We start from the raw sequence: 16,354 nt of genomic DNA, 5'->3' as shown, positions 1-16,354 counted from the left end.
TCAGCCAGTGAGGAAATCCAGTCAGTGGGCTATCAAGGCTTTAGTCATGGACCGTAAAGTTTCCCATCTTAGCCCTCCAATCTAAGGCATGAAACCTGAAGTGACAGCTCTGCTCTGGCCCATGAGAAACCCTGTAGCTGTGACAAATGATAACCTACCGCCAACTGTGAACCTGGTATAATCCAAGTAGCAAATGCCAGGCCAGGACTGAACAGTCACAGTGTGTTACCTCAGCACTATGCATTTAAAGTGTGATTAGATAACTGAAGGCTTTCTTTATTTTTTTTCCAGGGATGTGAAACTAAAACTGGGTGAAGATGGCATAATATTTTTCACAAGAGATCACTCTCAGTCACTATATTTAATTGAAGTGTTGTCTAACAGAAAATACCACTGAAAGGAAAGGAAGACTCATTTTTCTAAATTAATGCCTTTGTCATAAAGTGTCATTGGCTTTTCTCGCTAGCCACTTTCCATCTATCAGAGCAAGGATACGTTTTTACTGAAGAAAAAATTTAAGATTAACAACTTAATCTTACTTTAGCCCTCTGGAGTAATAGTTCATTTCGGTTCATTTAGACAGTTTTCTATTTAGCAGTTTTTAAACTGTCTTCACCCCACATGCATGGTATCCATTTTAAGCTCAAACACAGCTATAAGTCTGATTTCTCATTCAGTCAATTTAGCAAAATGCAAGTGTAGCAAACCGATTATACAAGAAAAAATGACACAGGCGCCAAAACAATTTACAAATCTTTAGTCATAATCACCAAAAATATAACTCTAGAACAGCTCTAGGCTGTAAAAAATATTTCACTATTTATACACACAAAAACAAAAGACATGTAAGAATATGTACAGTATATCTATATGTGGACATGTATGTCGACACGTGAAGAAATAACTCACAACGGTTTTAAAAATAGCTTTCAAAACCTGTTTTATGGTCACAGGGCATAAATGAGACTGAAAAGCCCCACATCAGCATGAGGTTTTGTTACTGTAAATAAAACAGGATCAGCGTATTCACCGATCAATAGACCGACTGCAGACAATTAATCAACTGATAGATTAAATGTGCATTAAACTGATGCATTGTAAAACATAAAGAAAAATGACAATAATAAAAAAAAGACCGATTTGCCCATTAGTAATTATATTTTCTTATTCTGTTAACTTTAAATGGAACCACAAAAAACTTTGAAACAGGATGTTAAATTCTACTTTTTAAAAGGGTAATGCCTGTATCCTTTCTCGTTGTTGGCATTTAGTGTATGTTGTGGCCTGTTAGTAACTGGGACTAACGTGTACTTACGTCCCCTAGACCTAACAACAAACCATTTTACCAGCACTACACATGCCGTGACAACTCCATCTCACAAATGAATGGTTTCCATTTAATTTCCATTTTAAAAACTTCCATTTAGTGATCCCGATATTTAATAGCTTTATTTATACATTTCATTTTAACATTTTTCTCTGATATATTGCCCCTTCGTCAACCATGATAGTCTGTAAAACTGTAATAATTATTTAATAGAATGTCTTTTTACTTCAAAATATTGACCAATCAGGAGAGCAGTTGAAAAATTCATGGTTTTATTAATCAAACATGAATCAGATTTGCCAACAACTAAGGATCATTAGCGTTAACACTGAGGTCTGTCTCTTTTACCTGTGATGTGGATTTTTGCCACAGCCCCGTCTCCTCCTTCTGTGTGCGCCCGGACCTCCACCACATAGTTCCCATCTGTAGGCAGGGGAAGGTCTATGTACCGCTTACTTGTTGTGTACAGAGTGCCTGTGGAGTGGCCCTGTTGCCTGTACAGCACCTAGGTATATACACATACAAGGTATAAGAAATGTAAGGTTCCCAGCAGCTACTGTTTCACCTCGGAGAGATAATAATCTGCACTCAAGTAACTGCTGAAGTGTACTCACTTTGTAACCATCTATCGATGCCTCGTTAGCCAGCGGTTCCACGTGTTCCCAGGCAATATTTACTGACTGGCCCTTGAACTTTTTACCTATTATTTTGGGGGGTCGGCTTGGAGCTGGTAAAAGACACAAAAACAGAAATGAATGACAATTACATCAAAGTGACTCAAACAGTAGGGACTATACAGTGAATGGTTCTGAAATGTTGTTTTCCATGCAGATCCTGCCGGTTAATACTAAACTGCTTGAAAGCACAACATACGGGCTTTCTTGGTGTGGATCTGGAGGTGCTCGCTGGGCGGCCCGTATCCTGCAGAGTTGTAGGCCCGAACCTCAATAAGGTAATGGGAGTCGGGCTTCATACCCTCCAGCCTGGTGTGGTTCTCCCTGCCGGGCACCACCACCCTCTGAGCCCCACCCTCACTGTCTTCCTGATTCCTCCAGTACTTCACCTGGGACACACAGGGACAGAGGTGAGATGGGTAGGATCCAAAACCTTGTTTTTACAGCACCTATAAGAACTGATTTAGAGCAGCAGGAAAGGTAAAATGTCATAAAAAGCAAAGTACAAGTAAATGGGATAAACTAACTATCAATACAAAACTAATTTATAGAAACTAGCAGGTACAGAAGTTCTACTAATGGGGGTTAAAATAACACGTTTTTACATGCTACAAGACCTGAGCCATAGTAGGTCTGACACATAGGAAAATGTTCTTTTTTCTCCCAGCATGCCTCAGTAAAACTTTCTGCTGACCTGGTATCCATCTACGTGGCTCTGTAAGAGGGGCAGCCACCACACGATGGCTTCTGTGGCGGAGAGAGCTCTGCCGTCGACACTTACCGGCGCTTCAGATGGAGCTGAGGAGAGAAACAAAACACGGCGTGATAAATAGGTTATAGTACAGTAAGCGAGCCATTTGAAGGACATGCCGTTCAGAGGTTGATTCTGTACTGAACACACAAAACTCCAACGCAGCATGTTTTATATGTATGAATAAGTTTAGTTTGATATCGACCTGTGCACCATACAAATGACTGGACCCATTACCTTGACCTTAAACTATCTAGCGCTTCCTGATTTGTTTTCGATCGGCTTTACTGATGCCGTCTGTCACACAGTCTTCCTTATACATCATTTTAGTAACGTGAATTAGTCACTGTAAGGAAATCCTTCTTGGCCCACGTTCCTTCACGAGGCTATAGTACACTCTTCTGTGACTTATGGGCACACTAATGCAGTGTGCGTAAGCTGTGCCTGCCAGGAAACTGTCCTTGAATGTTAAATTGTCAGACTGGGCTTTGAACCAACAACCCATCCCATACCGTCATTGGGTTTAACACAGACAGATGCACAAAACAATACTGCGCAACCCGCTTGCACATAAATACAAATAGTCAAACACGTGCCTGGAGACGGAGCGCTTTGCAGGCTTAGCAGTAAAATCATAAGACGCTCAACAGCAAGCGTCCCTGAAGTGTGTTACCATAGCAACGGGGCATCTCTGTAAACCATCATGTCTGGGTTGCCGGTGGTTATCTCAACTGTCTGTCAGTGGAAGTTAATAACTGGGCTAAATGCTTTGCATCCTTGGGCGAATTATCAGCTTTCTGGTTCATGCTACATAGATCATGATAATCCCCCCGCAAGGAAAGAGAGAGAGAGGAGAAGATGGGTTCACTTTCAAGGGGTATTAAAATTCCTCACAACTATACATGAGAACTCCTATTAAATGGGTCCTACGCCATTGAAAACCCTGGTGGTGATAAGTAGCTGACACTGACAGATGGCAAATAGCAGAGTGTTGGCATATGGAAGGATTCCTCATTCTCTGTGATACTGAGAAAACAGGACCAGGTCAATTTTTTGTTACTATTGTGAGATTATTTTGGCACATTTTCCTTTCGGGGCTTCAGTGTTGAGTAGGAGCTGTGAATCTCTTCAGTGCTTACCATCTTGTGCAGAATAGATGATGGCTGTTAGGCTGTAGGGTCCCTCTCCTTTGCTATTGAAAGCTTTGACTTTGACTTGAAACTCCGTCAAAGGAGGGATGGAGGACTCTTTGTGGACATAGCGGTTGGCCCTCGGGTCGGATACTAATACCCTCTTCCACTCGTATTCATCTAGAGGTTTGAAGGCCACAATGTAGCCAAAATTTTGGCCATAGTAGTACTGTGGCTGTACAGGCTGATGAAAAAAAACAGACAGAAAAAAATGACTGCCCGTTTTATCCAACACATCTCTCAAGCCTGGAATTTAACTTTTAATCCTGTCAGATTTCACACCATGCATATCACGCATCATCCACTTACGCCTGTGCTATATGCTAGGATTAAGAGCAAGACTCAGAAGGCGCCAATTCTAGTAATCACACGCTGTTTACAAACCGTTTAGTAAAACGACTGCAATCTGTGATTTATACACAAAGAGTTGTGACACTTTGATGGCTGGTCCCTCTTAATCTGTTCTGTGCCTCATTTCCTCTGCTGGCACTCTTGCTTTATTGTCACACCATATGTCCAGCAAGTCATGCCTGCATTAGGCATCGCTAACCCCTAAACACATCGCCTCATCCCCCAGCTGCTCTGGAATTGAACGGCCGTGCCTCGGCCAGGCAAAAGGCAATTTACCCACGAGAGTTAATTTATCCACGGCTGCAGCAGGGAAACGGAGGATAATGATTCAGTTCAGCCATTGATTTTTGTTGATAGTGGTTGATTTGTTTTATCCATCGCTTATTCTTCAGTTCCTCTACATGGTCTATTTGCGGTGGTGTGCTGCCCTCAAGTTCCACAGTTCTTTGCCACATTTTTAATCTGTTGATGAACAGTGCTGCAAAACTGTAATCTTTGGATTCCTTTAAATCTGTATTAAAACCTAATTCTTATAAACTTGCATTCTGAACTGAGTAGTCTTTCTGTACCCAATTTTTTAAATTTATTTGGGACCTATTCCAGTACCACTTTTTATTTGTACCGTCAAAATTAGGGTCCCTTTCTTCAAAAGGCTGCTTTGAAGAAATGCTATACAACTTTATAAGTTGAAGGAATCTGCTCTCTCTTTTTGATGTCTGCCTGCAAGCCAGCATCTCACTAGAGTAGCGGTGTGTTTTCCCTCAGTTTTTGTATTGTCAAAATTATGTCTCTTTGTAACTCATTGTTCTGGTATAACATTTTGAAAAAAAGGAATATTACCATTATTAATTCAATTCTTTTTAGCATTCTTTTTACCCCAGTGACCGGTGGAAAGTCCAGACCTACCGTCCATGTGATGGTCAGTTCTCTGCTAGTCCCCCCGCCCCCGCCGACATCCGAGGGCGCCACCACAGGAACTACAATGAGGTAGCAAGAGCAAAACTCTGAGCCCACATGGTAAGAATCCACACAAACAACGCCAACCCACACAGGCTGTAACCTATCCCTGGCAGCACTACTGAAACATCCTTCCTCTGCAAATACAATATCAATGTCTTCTCCTGTGCCAAATGCAACACCTTAATGTCCACGTGCCACTGAGGGAGACAGACAGGCAAACCTTTCTTGTTTTGCCTCGAGTCTAGTAGCTCATTTCTCATTCTCAAATGATGATTATTTTTTTAAGAGAGGTTACTGTAGCCTGTGATTTCCATTTTATAATTGAATTTCAGTATACAGTTTCAGCAAAGTGCTCATTTGTAGAGGTTTGTGTGGTGAGTTTGGCAGGATGGTTCTGCTGTAGGAAGTGCAGCATTATGGGATTTCTGCTGACTCATTTCTACAGCAATACTTAACATAAGTAAACAGTGCTTTAACAGAATGATGATGAATAAATATTATAATGGAAAGCTGGACTGTCCTACCATGTTTCCATGACCTTTCAAGTTACTCTGACTCTTTATCCCATAAACCTTGTGTACGGTATGTTAGCCTAAAGTCAGGACACAGTCTTACTTGCTTCCAGGGTTTCGTCTTTAGGTGAAGGGCTGCTTGGCTCTCCTGTCCCCAGTGTGTTGGTAGCAATCACCCTGAACTCATATTCTGTCCAGGGGAACAAATCCACCACTGTGGCCATCTCTGCATTCCCCTCTACATCTGCAGGAGCTAGAGGGAAATGCACAGATTTCAGTTTGCCATGCCAAAATTTCAGGGCTACAAGCACGGTATGTTAAACAATGACCGTATATGCAGCACACTCTGCCCTTTCCTGCCATTTAACATAAATATCCTGAAAACAATAATGAAGTTCCATTTTTGGAACCCATTCCTATATTTAAGTCTGTGAGTCATGGCTAAAATACATTTTAGACATTTTTAACAGACATTAACCACCACAACATCACTATGTGGTATGACCCAAATATTGTATCACTTAGCATTAAGGTAACAGTGTTTATTTAACCAACTAGTGCAGAGTTCTCACATGTAGCGGCAGTCTTCCAGACATCCTTTGAGACAGAGTCCCTGTACTGGATAGTATATTTGGAGATGGGGCTGTGGTTGTCTGCTCCACGGCTCCACTGCAACGTTACACTCTTGTCAGTTTTGTTTATCACTCGCACCCCACCTGGGGCACCAGGGGGACCTGGGATAAGAAAAGAATAAGAGGCGAGTTAAAATTGTTGTTTGATAGGTGATGAACAAAAGTGTGGCTACAGGGTTGGTGTAGAGAGTTCAGGTTCACAAGTTTGGATTCTCCACTTTGACTTTCCCCTCAGGCAGATAGTGAACACCCTACTCGCTCACGAATTGTAAAAAAGAGAGAAAGACAGTACAGTGTTATTGAAAGACCTTTATCTTCATTGAAGCACATGCGGCAATTCTCGTCAAAAGTCCTGAGCCATTTAACATCTTCTTACTTCAACACCAGCCTTCAAAAGGACTACTGTTTGATGCACATGAAATACAACACAGAGCTTAGAGCCCACTGACATATAGGAGCTGAAGCTTAAGCAAAAGCTTTTGAACCCAGTGTTCCTCTTGGTCCTCCTGGTCCTCCTGATTCTTCCTTTGGAATATAAAAAATGGTCTAATAGAAAACCCAGACTATGTCAGGGTTAGCCTCCCAACCCACAGCCTCAGAAATCAGCCAGGATTTACTTTTTCCAAGTTATGAATATGAGTTGAGAAAAGTAAGGAGATTGGACAGCCAAAGCTGGACAGCCCTTTAGCTTGCCCTCTCCTCTAAGAGTCTAGAGAGAAAGCATAGTTGTGAAAAATCTTTTTTTTTATATAATTCAATGTAAGAGGTGTAATATTGTGCAGATTTTTAATGTCTGTACAATATTGTGTCATATGGATGAATGTGTATTTGAACTGATAAGCTTCAGTGTTAGGCTTGCTAACTGACATACTGTATCCTAATGACCGAGTTTAAAAAGGTTTATGAATAGTTCTCGTAATTCACAGGCACTTAAGTTAACACAGCCACATTTCAACGCTTTTCCAGGCAAAACTGTAACATTACGCTACAAAAACACACACCCACATCATACGAAAACAACTCTTCTCCCTATCTCAAATCCCTACTAATAACAAGCTACAGGTGCAGAGCTGTGTTTTTAGCTCGTACAATCTCCTGAAGCAGATCTGCTTCCTCATCTGCTGTGATAAATAGCTGTCTTTCATCTCTCCCTCGCTGCACCCTGGACTGCCGGCATTTGGCACTCCATTAGGAATGGCCCAGGGCCTCTGTTTTGGTTCCACTCTCGGAAACGTCACAGTCAGCCGCTGTGCGTTCACCTGGCTGTCTGTCAACACTTGCTCTGAAACAGCAGCGGTAGCAGCACACCCAGGGCACAACAGGGATCACTGGCAACCAGATCACTGCTAGAGTTCTTGGGTTCCTATCTGAAGAGACCCTTTGTCCGCCAACACTGGGCCTGTTTCAAGACCCAAGGGGAGGGCTGTAAGCAAGCTTTCACTCATCAGGGTGGAGAGAGGGAACACAAAGCCCAATGAATCATCCAGGAGGTGAAATACAGTAAATGACAGACAGAGTGCTGCGGAAGTGTGGCAGTGTGTATTTTGTGCATGACGATATCTGTATGAGGCTGGAAGAATGATGTTCGATACGCTTTAGTGACCAAAAACTCATCACAACTAATAACGACAAACATACTAGTTGCTGTGGTGCCAACAGCTCTCTCTTCTCTATAAAAAGAGCTACTCCATTTAGTTACAAGGAAAACAAGTGGGAGCTGAAACTCTATTCACAACCCTTCTTAATGGCACAGAAGTATTGCTTTTTCTCTTCAGTTTAATTAAGTCTACTACTGTGTCTAACAATGCAAGCACAGCAACAGCTTGTTATCAACCTCAAAAAAACAATTCATGCAAAAACTTTACACTGTATCTTCCTAATTGCCTTGCTAGACATAGCAGATGTTTTGGAGAAATATGAGCTAATTTGAAATGTGCCAGCATTTATGCAAACAATCCAATCTAGAGGCCAGGCACCAGCAGATATGTTTCAGTTGACTTCTTTCTCTGTTTTTCGAAAGGCTGTAGCCAGTTATTGGTATCTAAAGACATCATCTTTGAGAAGCCAGCCTGAAATGTTAGTTTGACCTTTTTCTGGGTGGTAGTGGTAGATAGTTAGTGTTCTCTGTGCGTCTCCCGCTCCGGCGTGAGGACTCAAGGCATATCCTTCCATTGATTTTTCCAGCGCTCTCTCTCTCTCTCTCACTTTCTTTCATATGGTGTCTCAGGGTTGACAGAATATCCGGCAAAACAGGCTGCGGTCTGGTTACTCTAGAGAGATTTACTTCACTTCAAACATGCGCTGTAGAACATACATTACTTGTTCTATCTCCCCCTCTGTCTCTTTCTCTCTTTTTTTTCATACACACATGCACTTACCAGCTATATGTTATTGGTCTCATGATAAAAGTTAGACAAAACTTTAATGAGTACTTTAAGAATATGTGTCCAATAAACTGTGGAAGTCCTGTGTTCATTTTTAACTGACTCTATAGAATTAAAGCCCCTGAAAACCCGAGTTTTCAGGGGCTTTAGAGTATTTCTCTAGAATGCTGAGAATTCATAAATAAACAACAATCAAGTTTCAAAAACATCTTTAAAAAGCTTAAATATTATTTTATTGTTTAGCACTCAAAAACTAATCTGCTTCATAGGGACTGTGTGTGGGGTTTGATAAACCTACCAACTGTCTTCACATAGTGAAACCGGAATACAGATGGTCCAGAATTTGGCGGCGCATTTGGTTGGCCGTCACGGCTGCTCGAATCAAATTCAAGTCAATATTGCTTTCCTACAAGCCTCTCAGCTACCGCGTTACTCCAAGGAACGTCATCTGGCATTGCCATCCCTTCACACAAGGCAATCAAAGTCCAGACTGTTCTCGTTTGTGGTTTTCCCGATGGTTACCGAGCTACCAAATGTTATCAGAGCAGTGGCATCTCTTTCTATCTCCATGCATCTCTGGAAGACTCATGTCTTCTGAGAGCACCTCCTCTCCTAGCACCTCTAACACCCTAACATGCCAAACTAGCACTGACTGTGCACTTCCGGTGCACTTCTTTACCTGATCTCCTTGCACTTTTTTTCTTTTGAACATATCTGGTGCTCAGTACTTATTTCAAGGTCTCCTACTGTACTGAAGCTTTAGTGTTGTCCCTCACTTGTAAGTCGCTTTGTATAAAAGCATCTGCTAAACGAGTAAATGTAAATGTGAAACTGTTATTGTTTTGGCAGTGAATAGTGTGTTCATGTGGGAACCCATTGCTCCAAGGGCTTTTAAGACATTTATATACTGTACATTACTGTATGAATGGGTGTAATTGCAGCAGTCATGACTCACCCCTGACAACCAGGTGGGCAGAGGCAGTAATGTTATCAACGGGGGTCTGTGCGGTGCAGCTGTAGCGTCCAGCATGCATCAGCTGGGCGTTTTTAATCAGCAGCTCACCATTCGAGCTCCCATTCTGCATAAAACAACAATAGACAATAGACTGCCCTTAATTTAGGAGGGGAACAAAACATGATATATCATGAGACAAAGCTTTCCTACTTGTGTGCCTGCCAAAAGGAAATGACCATGTTAGGTATTTTCTCACTCAGCCTCAAATTCACCTTGAAATATGAAAAAGGAGATGATTATTTCAGACACCTGAAAGACCAGATTGACTGAGATATCAACCTTAAGCATCCAATTAGGTGAACTGGACATGGGCTTCAGCTACCGCCTCTTTTCCTGTCAAGAAATGTCAAGCTCCACACAGTGTTTGCACCAGACAGCACTCTCACTGTTGAAAGGTAAAACCATCACAAAAGTCTACTTTAAAAATACATGACTGCATTGAACTTGCCTTTTTGGGACTCAAAACTGGTTTTGCTAATACCACACAAACAGTTTTAAGTGGGATTGGACCCCATTTTTACGAGGGGAAAATCCTCCATGTGTAAAAAAAATGGGGTTTCATCAGTCATAATCATAATATGGTGTTTGCCTATAGTGGGCAGAGTGACAAATGAGAAATGCTAACCACTAGCTTATGGTTAGAGCTGCACTAAGAGAGAGAGTGGTTCATGTCAACAATAATGGATGTTAGTGGAAATTGCTATTAAACTGATACAGAGGGAAGGAATGTGAAATGGCTTTTACAGTCATATTCATTTAAAGCAGGCTGTACTTTTCCATTTCAGGTATTCCAGTGAAAATACTATAGACATCGACCCAACCTCAAATATATTTTGACATGGATAAACTCCAGGCTGAAGCCAACATTTTGCAGTCTGGGAAAAGGTGGGGCTACAGCATTAAACTAAGAATATTTATGTTCATTTCTCTTTAAAAACATTACCTGACCACTAAAATGTCTTACCGGGGTGCGTTCATAATGTTGGCTATCCTTGTGTAGGTCAATGACCCGGCCATCCAAGGACCAGATGAAGGTGATGTCCAAAGAGGGGTCATGTAACGCAGCACATTGCATCCAGGCGTTTTCACCCACTTTAACATCAGCATTGGACGGTGCCAAGGTGATCTTTGTTGACTCTGGGGAAAAACACAGGAGGATGAGGAGACCGGTGATGATGAGAAAGAGGTCAGTCCAGTCCCTGAATACATCAGCGTTTTGGAATTTTTGAGTAATTGTGGAACTTTTTTTAGGTCAGAGGAAATTTGATCCAATAGTAGAAAGTTATAGGCAAACAACTTATATGAAAAAGTGAGTCTTGAGCAGTCAAATAGTAGACAGATCTAATAGTAAAGTATATGCTCTTTATATGAACCAACTATAACTGTTCAATATGCAGAAATGTCCAGAAGAGGGCAGAAAAGAGCTGTACCTCCAGCACCACAGGAGATCAACTGTGAAAAACTAAAAATGTTTGATAGTTACAATTGCACGCCCCAAAAAAATGACAAACAAGAAAAGTCCAAACCAGTGTTATTATATGCTAATCAATTAAACTATCTCAACATGTTCATAACTGAAGTCCTCTTCTCTTTTTTCAATGAACGGGGTAAAGACTAAGACCTTGTCTCATCACATCTGATCTAAGAGCAGTCCCCGCTCGCCTTTGCCCTTGGGGGAATGACTGAATATCCATCAGAAGCCTTTATATGTCACTCTGCTCAGAGGGACATAATTTAACAACAGTAGACATTTGGAGGTCGGGACGGTTTGGTGGGACTGAGACTGACGGGATTGATTGCCAACCAAGGCTGACATCAGTCAAATCCACACCAACTGTCCTGGAAACACCAGAAAAAAAAAGAGGCATAATGACAGTTAGTCATTAAGCATTGTTCATTAGCTGCGACTTGCCTGTCACCAACAGAGAGCCCGTGCTGTTGGCCTTGCCCCGGTCATTCTCAGCGAAGCAGGTATACCTGCCTTCATCTGCTCGCGTCACATTGAGGAGCTCCAGGCTCCCATCCTCCCAGATGAACACCCTGAGGAGAAACCAGCATTAATTCTTCTTCCACTGAGGAGAAAGAACTATATGGTATAAAATATTCAGCATAATATGAAGGTCAAAAGTCCAGCATATGTTATTCCATGGATATGTGGATGATGAAAAATGATGACAGAGCTCTGAATGTCTGCCAGTTCCCTTGGGTTCCCTCATAGATATATGGTTTTCCATTACATACAGTATGTGAACTTGAAACTATTCAGCAAGAAGCAACATTAAATTGTACTAAAGGCAAAGGTAACAATGTTTGATTCATTTTTCTCTGCAAATTTCATATTCATGCCTGACAAACAGCATTGTGCCAGCTGCCCCGTCACTACTCCACACCCTCTCTCACGCAGACAGCAGCCATAGAGAGTATTAGGAGGCATATGCTGCATAGAAATTTGGCTGCTGCTCCTCCTCTATGTGAGTCCCACTGTGGTGAATAGGGGTGTTGAGGATTGGGGAAAGGATTGGGGGTCTCAGAGCTCCCAGATTAGGCTTTTTTTGTCACTGAGGCAGGGGTTTACGCATCCAGTCTGACCAGGCTCATGATCTTGAGAATGAGCTTAATGTCAGCCACTGAAAGACAGCAAAGCAGCGCATACCAATCACTGACAAACACAAACCCTAAAGATTTTGCTGGCACTCAGTATATAGGAGATCTAGAGCATATTTTGATCCCCCAAATCACTATACTGTATGTGTGTCGCTAGTAGTGAGACATTACATTCTCAGATCGTCAGTCTTTGTGCCAGTATGACCCAGATGTGTCTCACAGTCACAGAAAAAGTTGGATATTTACATTCAAAAGTAGAAAAAAAATTCCGTGATAAACCAGCGTCTCTGAATGAATAAATGTCCAGAAAATATGTACAGATTAGAGGACAAAAGGTACTGTGCCATCTTATTAATAGACTGCTCACCTGGTCGAGTTGGACAGCAGCTCTGTGTCTTTGCTCCAGGAGAAGGCAGGCTTTGGGGCTGCTTTGGGTCGACACTCGATCACTACCCGGCCGTTTTTAGCTGCCAGGACTCTCTTCACTGGGTTGTGTTCAAACGTGGGAGCACAGGCTGAGGAGGGACAGCATGGATTATTCATCACAAACTCAGTAGAATATGCATTGACTGCAGACATGCATACATTTATGACACATTCTGTGTTCATAAAAGTGGGTAGTGTACTGATCTAAAATATTGTACATGCTACTTTAAATGACCAAAGTCAGTTTTTGGAAAAATTCTCATGTATTTTTTTTCAGCAATGTAAAAGTTGTTTTCCTAAAAGGGAACCTACTATGCTTGCCCTCACATTCTGTCATATATATAAAGTTACAATGTCGGATGTTCATATTAAACGTGGCCGAAGTTTCAAATAATGAGGTACATGTATGTAAAAGTGATCCCTGCGAGACGAAAGCTCAGGCGCTCGGACTTCTCCGAACACTATGCTCCAACGGTTCTTTCTACTTCTGTGACAAGCTGACGTCAGCTCGTCATGGATTTGTTTTTACGCTCATCTGCTGCAAGCACAGCTCGTTCTCCCAAAACCGTCTACGTGAGAGATATTATGGACATTTAGAGTACTCCAGAACACAAATAACCAACGTGCAGGTTTACTATACAGTCGTTTGGCGACAGCAGAATAACCTTTTAGCAGCAACATTAGCTTTTGTATTTACTGCCAGCAGACTTTTCCCGCTCAGCTGGAATTTTAGTTCATTTCCAACACGTATGGTAACTATTAACAGGGGCATATACGGAAAGATTTTAATGTACGGACTGTGATTGAAAGGCTAAATCAACCATTATGTCACAGTATAAGCAGAAAATGGGCGTAATATTTACCAAACAGAAACGTCCTGCTGTAATCTTTGTTGCTGCGGATGTTTGTGCGGTCCACCTCTCATATTCCGGATCTTATTCGGGCTCGAACATGTGCAGATGGATTTGACAAGTTGCCATTTCTAGTAACTTATGTTCTGTTACTTAGTTTCAGTTACTAGTTACTTACAGTGTGTCCTAATGAGCTCCCACTAGTCAGCTTGGAACATGACCTTTAAATCTCTGACGCAGTCATTTGGGCTGCAGCTTCAGCCAAAGTTCGACTCACCAAACACATGCAGCTCTGCATTGGCATAGATGACTCCATGGTGATTCTCTGCTATGCACTGGTACATCCCTGAATCATCAAATGTCAAGCTGCTGAACCTTATCTCTTTCCTGTCAAGCTATGGAAAATAACAGGAGTGTCACGTTAAAATATCATCATTTTACATTTCACCATTGTCATACAGTTTAAATTCTATGACTAAGCAAAGGATTAAAATCAAACTGTTGATTGTTGACATCCACAGGAGCACAGATGAGAATTAGTTAATTTGATTGGGAGGGGATTCCATGAATACATAATGATGTACCCAGAGGCATGTAGCAAACAGACTCCCCCACTCTGCTGTCACTAGCTGCAGCTCTCTTGGGTATTTTTCAGGACCAATGACGGTCGTTTCTAGGGAGGAAGGGTTACACAACGTATGCTGGCACCCGCTCAGTAACAACAGATTCTTTCTCCCGACATGACGTGTACCCACGGTGCCAGCTTCCTGTCACTGCTGTGCTACTGTAACTACCCGAGACGCACACTGAACAGGTTCTAAGAGACCAAGTATAGAGTATTTTGCAGCTATAGCTAAATTGCTCAGTTATAGGACAATAAAGACTTGTGAGTTTGAATCTTACCCGTTCTCCATTTTTCAGCCAGTGGATGCGTGGTTTAGGTTTGCCACTGGCTACGCAGGACATAGTGTACTCGCTGCTGAGGTCTTTCTCTGTGCTGCTGATGTGCTCTACCCACTGAGGAAAAGCTGCAAATGGGGAAAATTAAAGAGTTGCCGTGTTTGAGAAAAAAAATCGGAGAAAAATACAAAGCTACTGAATAATATATGATACGGGGTGATACTTAAGCATTAAAATAGGTGTCAGTTCTAAAAAAAGAAAAACCTGAGCAGTGATAAGAACAGGGGTCTGTTGAATCTATCCCACACAGGGAGTGCGTACCAGAGAATTAATGCTTACATTTAAAGCTGGAGTGTGGGACTTTTACATAAAAATGAACGTCTGTCACATTCAAACACTTGCCAAACTAGTTCACAGGATGCTGATGAAGCCTATCAGTGCCGTGGTTGGCCAGAGCTGACGCGACCCTAGCGATGGAGACGGAGTGGGCTGCGGCAACTACGAGCTTGGCGGAAAAACTTAGGAAGGGTCCAAGATAAGTTTATGGTGCTCCAGATAAAAAAAGCTCAGAGGAAGGAAGGATTAGAGTCTAAAAAAGAAAGCAATCAACAGCGAAGACAAACACGGATTAAAACTGATTTGGCTTTTGCTTGTTGGAGAGCGCTTTAAGAAGAGCAGGGACTGAGGGCAGACACAGATGTCGCCTCACTGCTCTTGGACAGGGTGGCATTTGTAAAATCTGTGGAGTAGGCTATGTATCTATTACATTTACTCTGCCTAAATAATTAATTATTGCCTTCGAACTGTGGCAATGTCTCTGTACTTTTGTAACTATTTCTGACACTACGCGCATGAACATTGTTTGTGTAATTACTCTCACTGCCAGAAGGGGGAGACAAACGTTCTGCACTGCAGGATTAAGGAATGTGTGTGTTCACTGTAATGTGTTTTAAAAGAACATGGCTTACACGATACACAGCATACTTCTTACCTTCTACAGACACACGTGCAGCGTGGTAGTCCTTTCCTCTTGAGTTGACGGCCTCGCACTGATAGGTGCCGCCATCTTCAAACTGCACATTGTACAGGTGCAGATGAGCCCCTGCCATCCGCACCTCGTGATTGGCTGGCATTGGTCCGTCTAACCTCTTCCAGTGGATCTCAGGGACGGGACTTAGAAGGACAGAGAAAGAAAAATAACACACAAGGCAGGCTTCAACTTGTGATGCGTATGCGTCACTGCACTCAAGTCATCATGATTCTGAGACATGCTTTCTAAATCATTTAGCTCAATGAATAGGCAGTGATTCTAAGAGAGTTTTCTAACAGTCTAAGCTACTGTAAATGTTATTTTACTACCCATTAAGGGTGAACTAATATGGTGTTTTGAGAGTCTGATACATCCCTATTACTTAAAATTTCGTGTTTGAGTTGTCTGTATGTACTGGTAAGCTGTGTCTTTTAAATTACCTTTTTTCATGCCACAAAAATAACAGACTAACCTTCCCTCACGATGTTATTACTGACTGAGAAGAAAAGACTCATTCGTTTCACTTACTTCCCCAAAGCGAAGCATTCCAAGGTGATATTCTGCCCCACCAGAGCAATGGTGTCTGAGAACTTGACATTGAGGTCAGCGGGGTATTTCCTGATGGGACCTGAGAGGAATAACCACGGGCCAGAATTATGACTCAGGTGCTAAACCCACCTCTAACCGCTAAATCGTGAAACGATGAGTACTTTCAAAATGATTTAGTGTTAATTTTAACAGTCTTAG

The 16,354-nt window shown here is 42.0% G+C and overlaps 1 protein-coding gene across 2 annotated transcripts in view; it reads right to left on the bottom strand.

Annotated features, from left to right (window-relative positions):
* Positions 1-16,354, bottom strand: part of LOC120793629 (contactin-1a-like) — a 65,853-nt gene that overhangs the window by 2,618 nt on the left and 46,881 nt on the right. For both annotated transcript variants that reach the window (XM_040133873.1, XM_040133874.1), the window contains exons 8-23: positions 16,136-16,235; positions 15,569-15,750; positions 14,581-14,705; positions 13,955-14,072; positions 12,768-12,915; positions 11,709-11,836; positions 10,761-10,933; positions 9,737-9,860; positions 6,338-6,499; positions 5,869-6,018; positions 5,200-5,270; positions 3,892-4,126; positions 2,696-2,799; positions 2,201-2,390; positions 1,942-2,054; positions 1,676-1,832 (exon numbers count right to left, since the gene is read on the bottom strand). In XM_040133873.1, coding sequence (XP_039989807.1) covers positions 1,676-1,832; positions 1,942-2,054; positions 2,201-2,390; positions 2,696-2,799; positions 3,892-4,126; positions 5,200-5,270; positions 5,869-6,018; positions 6,338-6,499; positions 9,737-9,860; positions 10,761-10,933; positions 11,709-11,836; positions 12,768-12,915; positions 13,955-14,072; positions 14,581-14,705; positions 15,569-15,750; positions 16,136-16,235 — 2,280 coding nt within the window. The remainder of the gene's footprint in view (positions 1-1,675; positions 1,833-1,941; positions 2,055-2,200; positions 2,391-2,695; positions 2,800-3,891; positions 4,127-5,199; positions 5,271-5,868; positions 6,019-6,337; positions 6,500-9,736; positions 9,861-10,760; positions 10,934-11,708; positions 11,837-12,767; positions 12,916-13,954; positions 14,073-14,580; positions 14,706-15,568; positions 15,751-16,135; positions 16,236-16,354) is intronic.

Source organism: Xiphias gladius, chromosome 8 (assembly GCF_016859285.1).
Source record: "Xiphias gladius isolate SHS-SW01 ecotype Sanya breed wild chromosome 8, ASM1685928v1, whole genome shotgun sequence".
Lineage (NCBI taxonomy): Eukaryota > Metazoa > Chordata > Actinopteri > Istiophoriformes > Xiphiidae > Xiphias > Xiphias gladius.
Note: the sequence above shows the minus strand (reverse complement) of the source record. Positions and strands in the feature narration are given on the sequence as shown.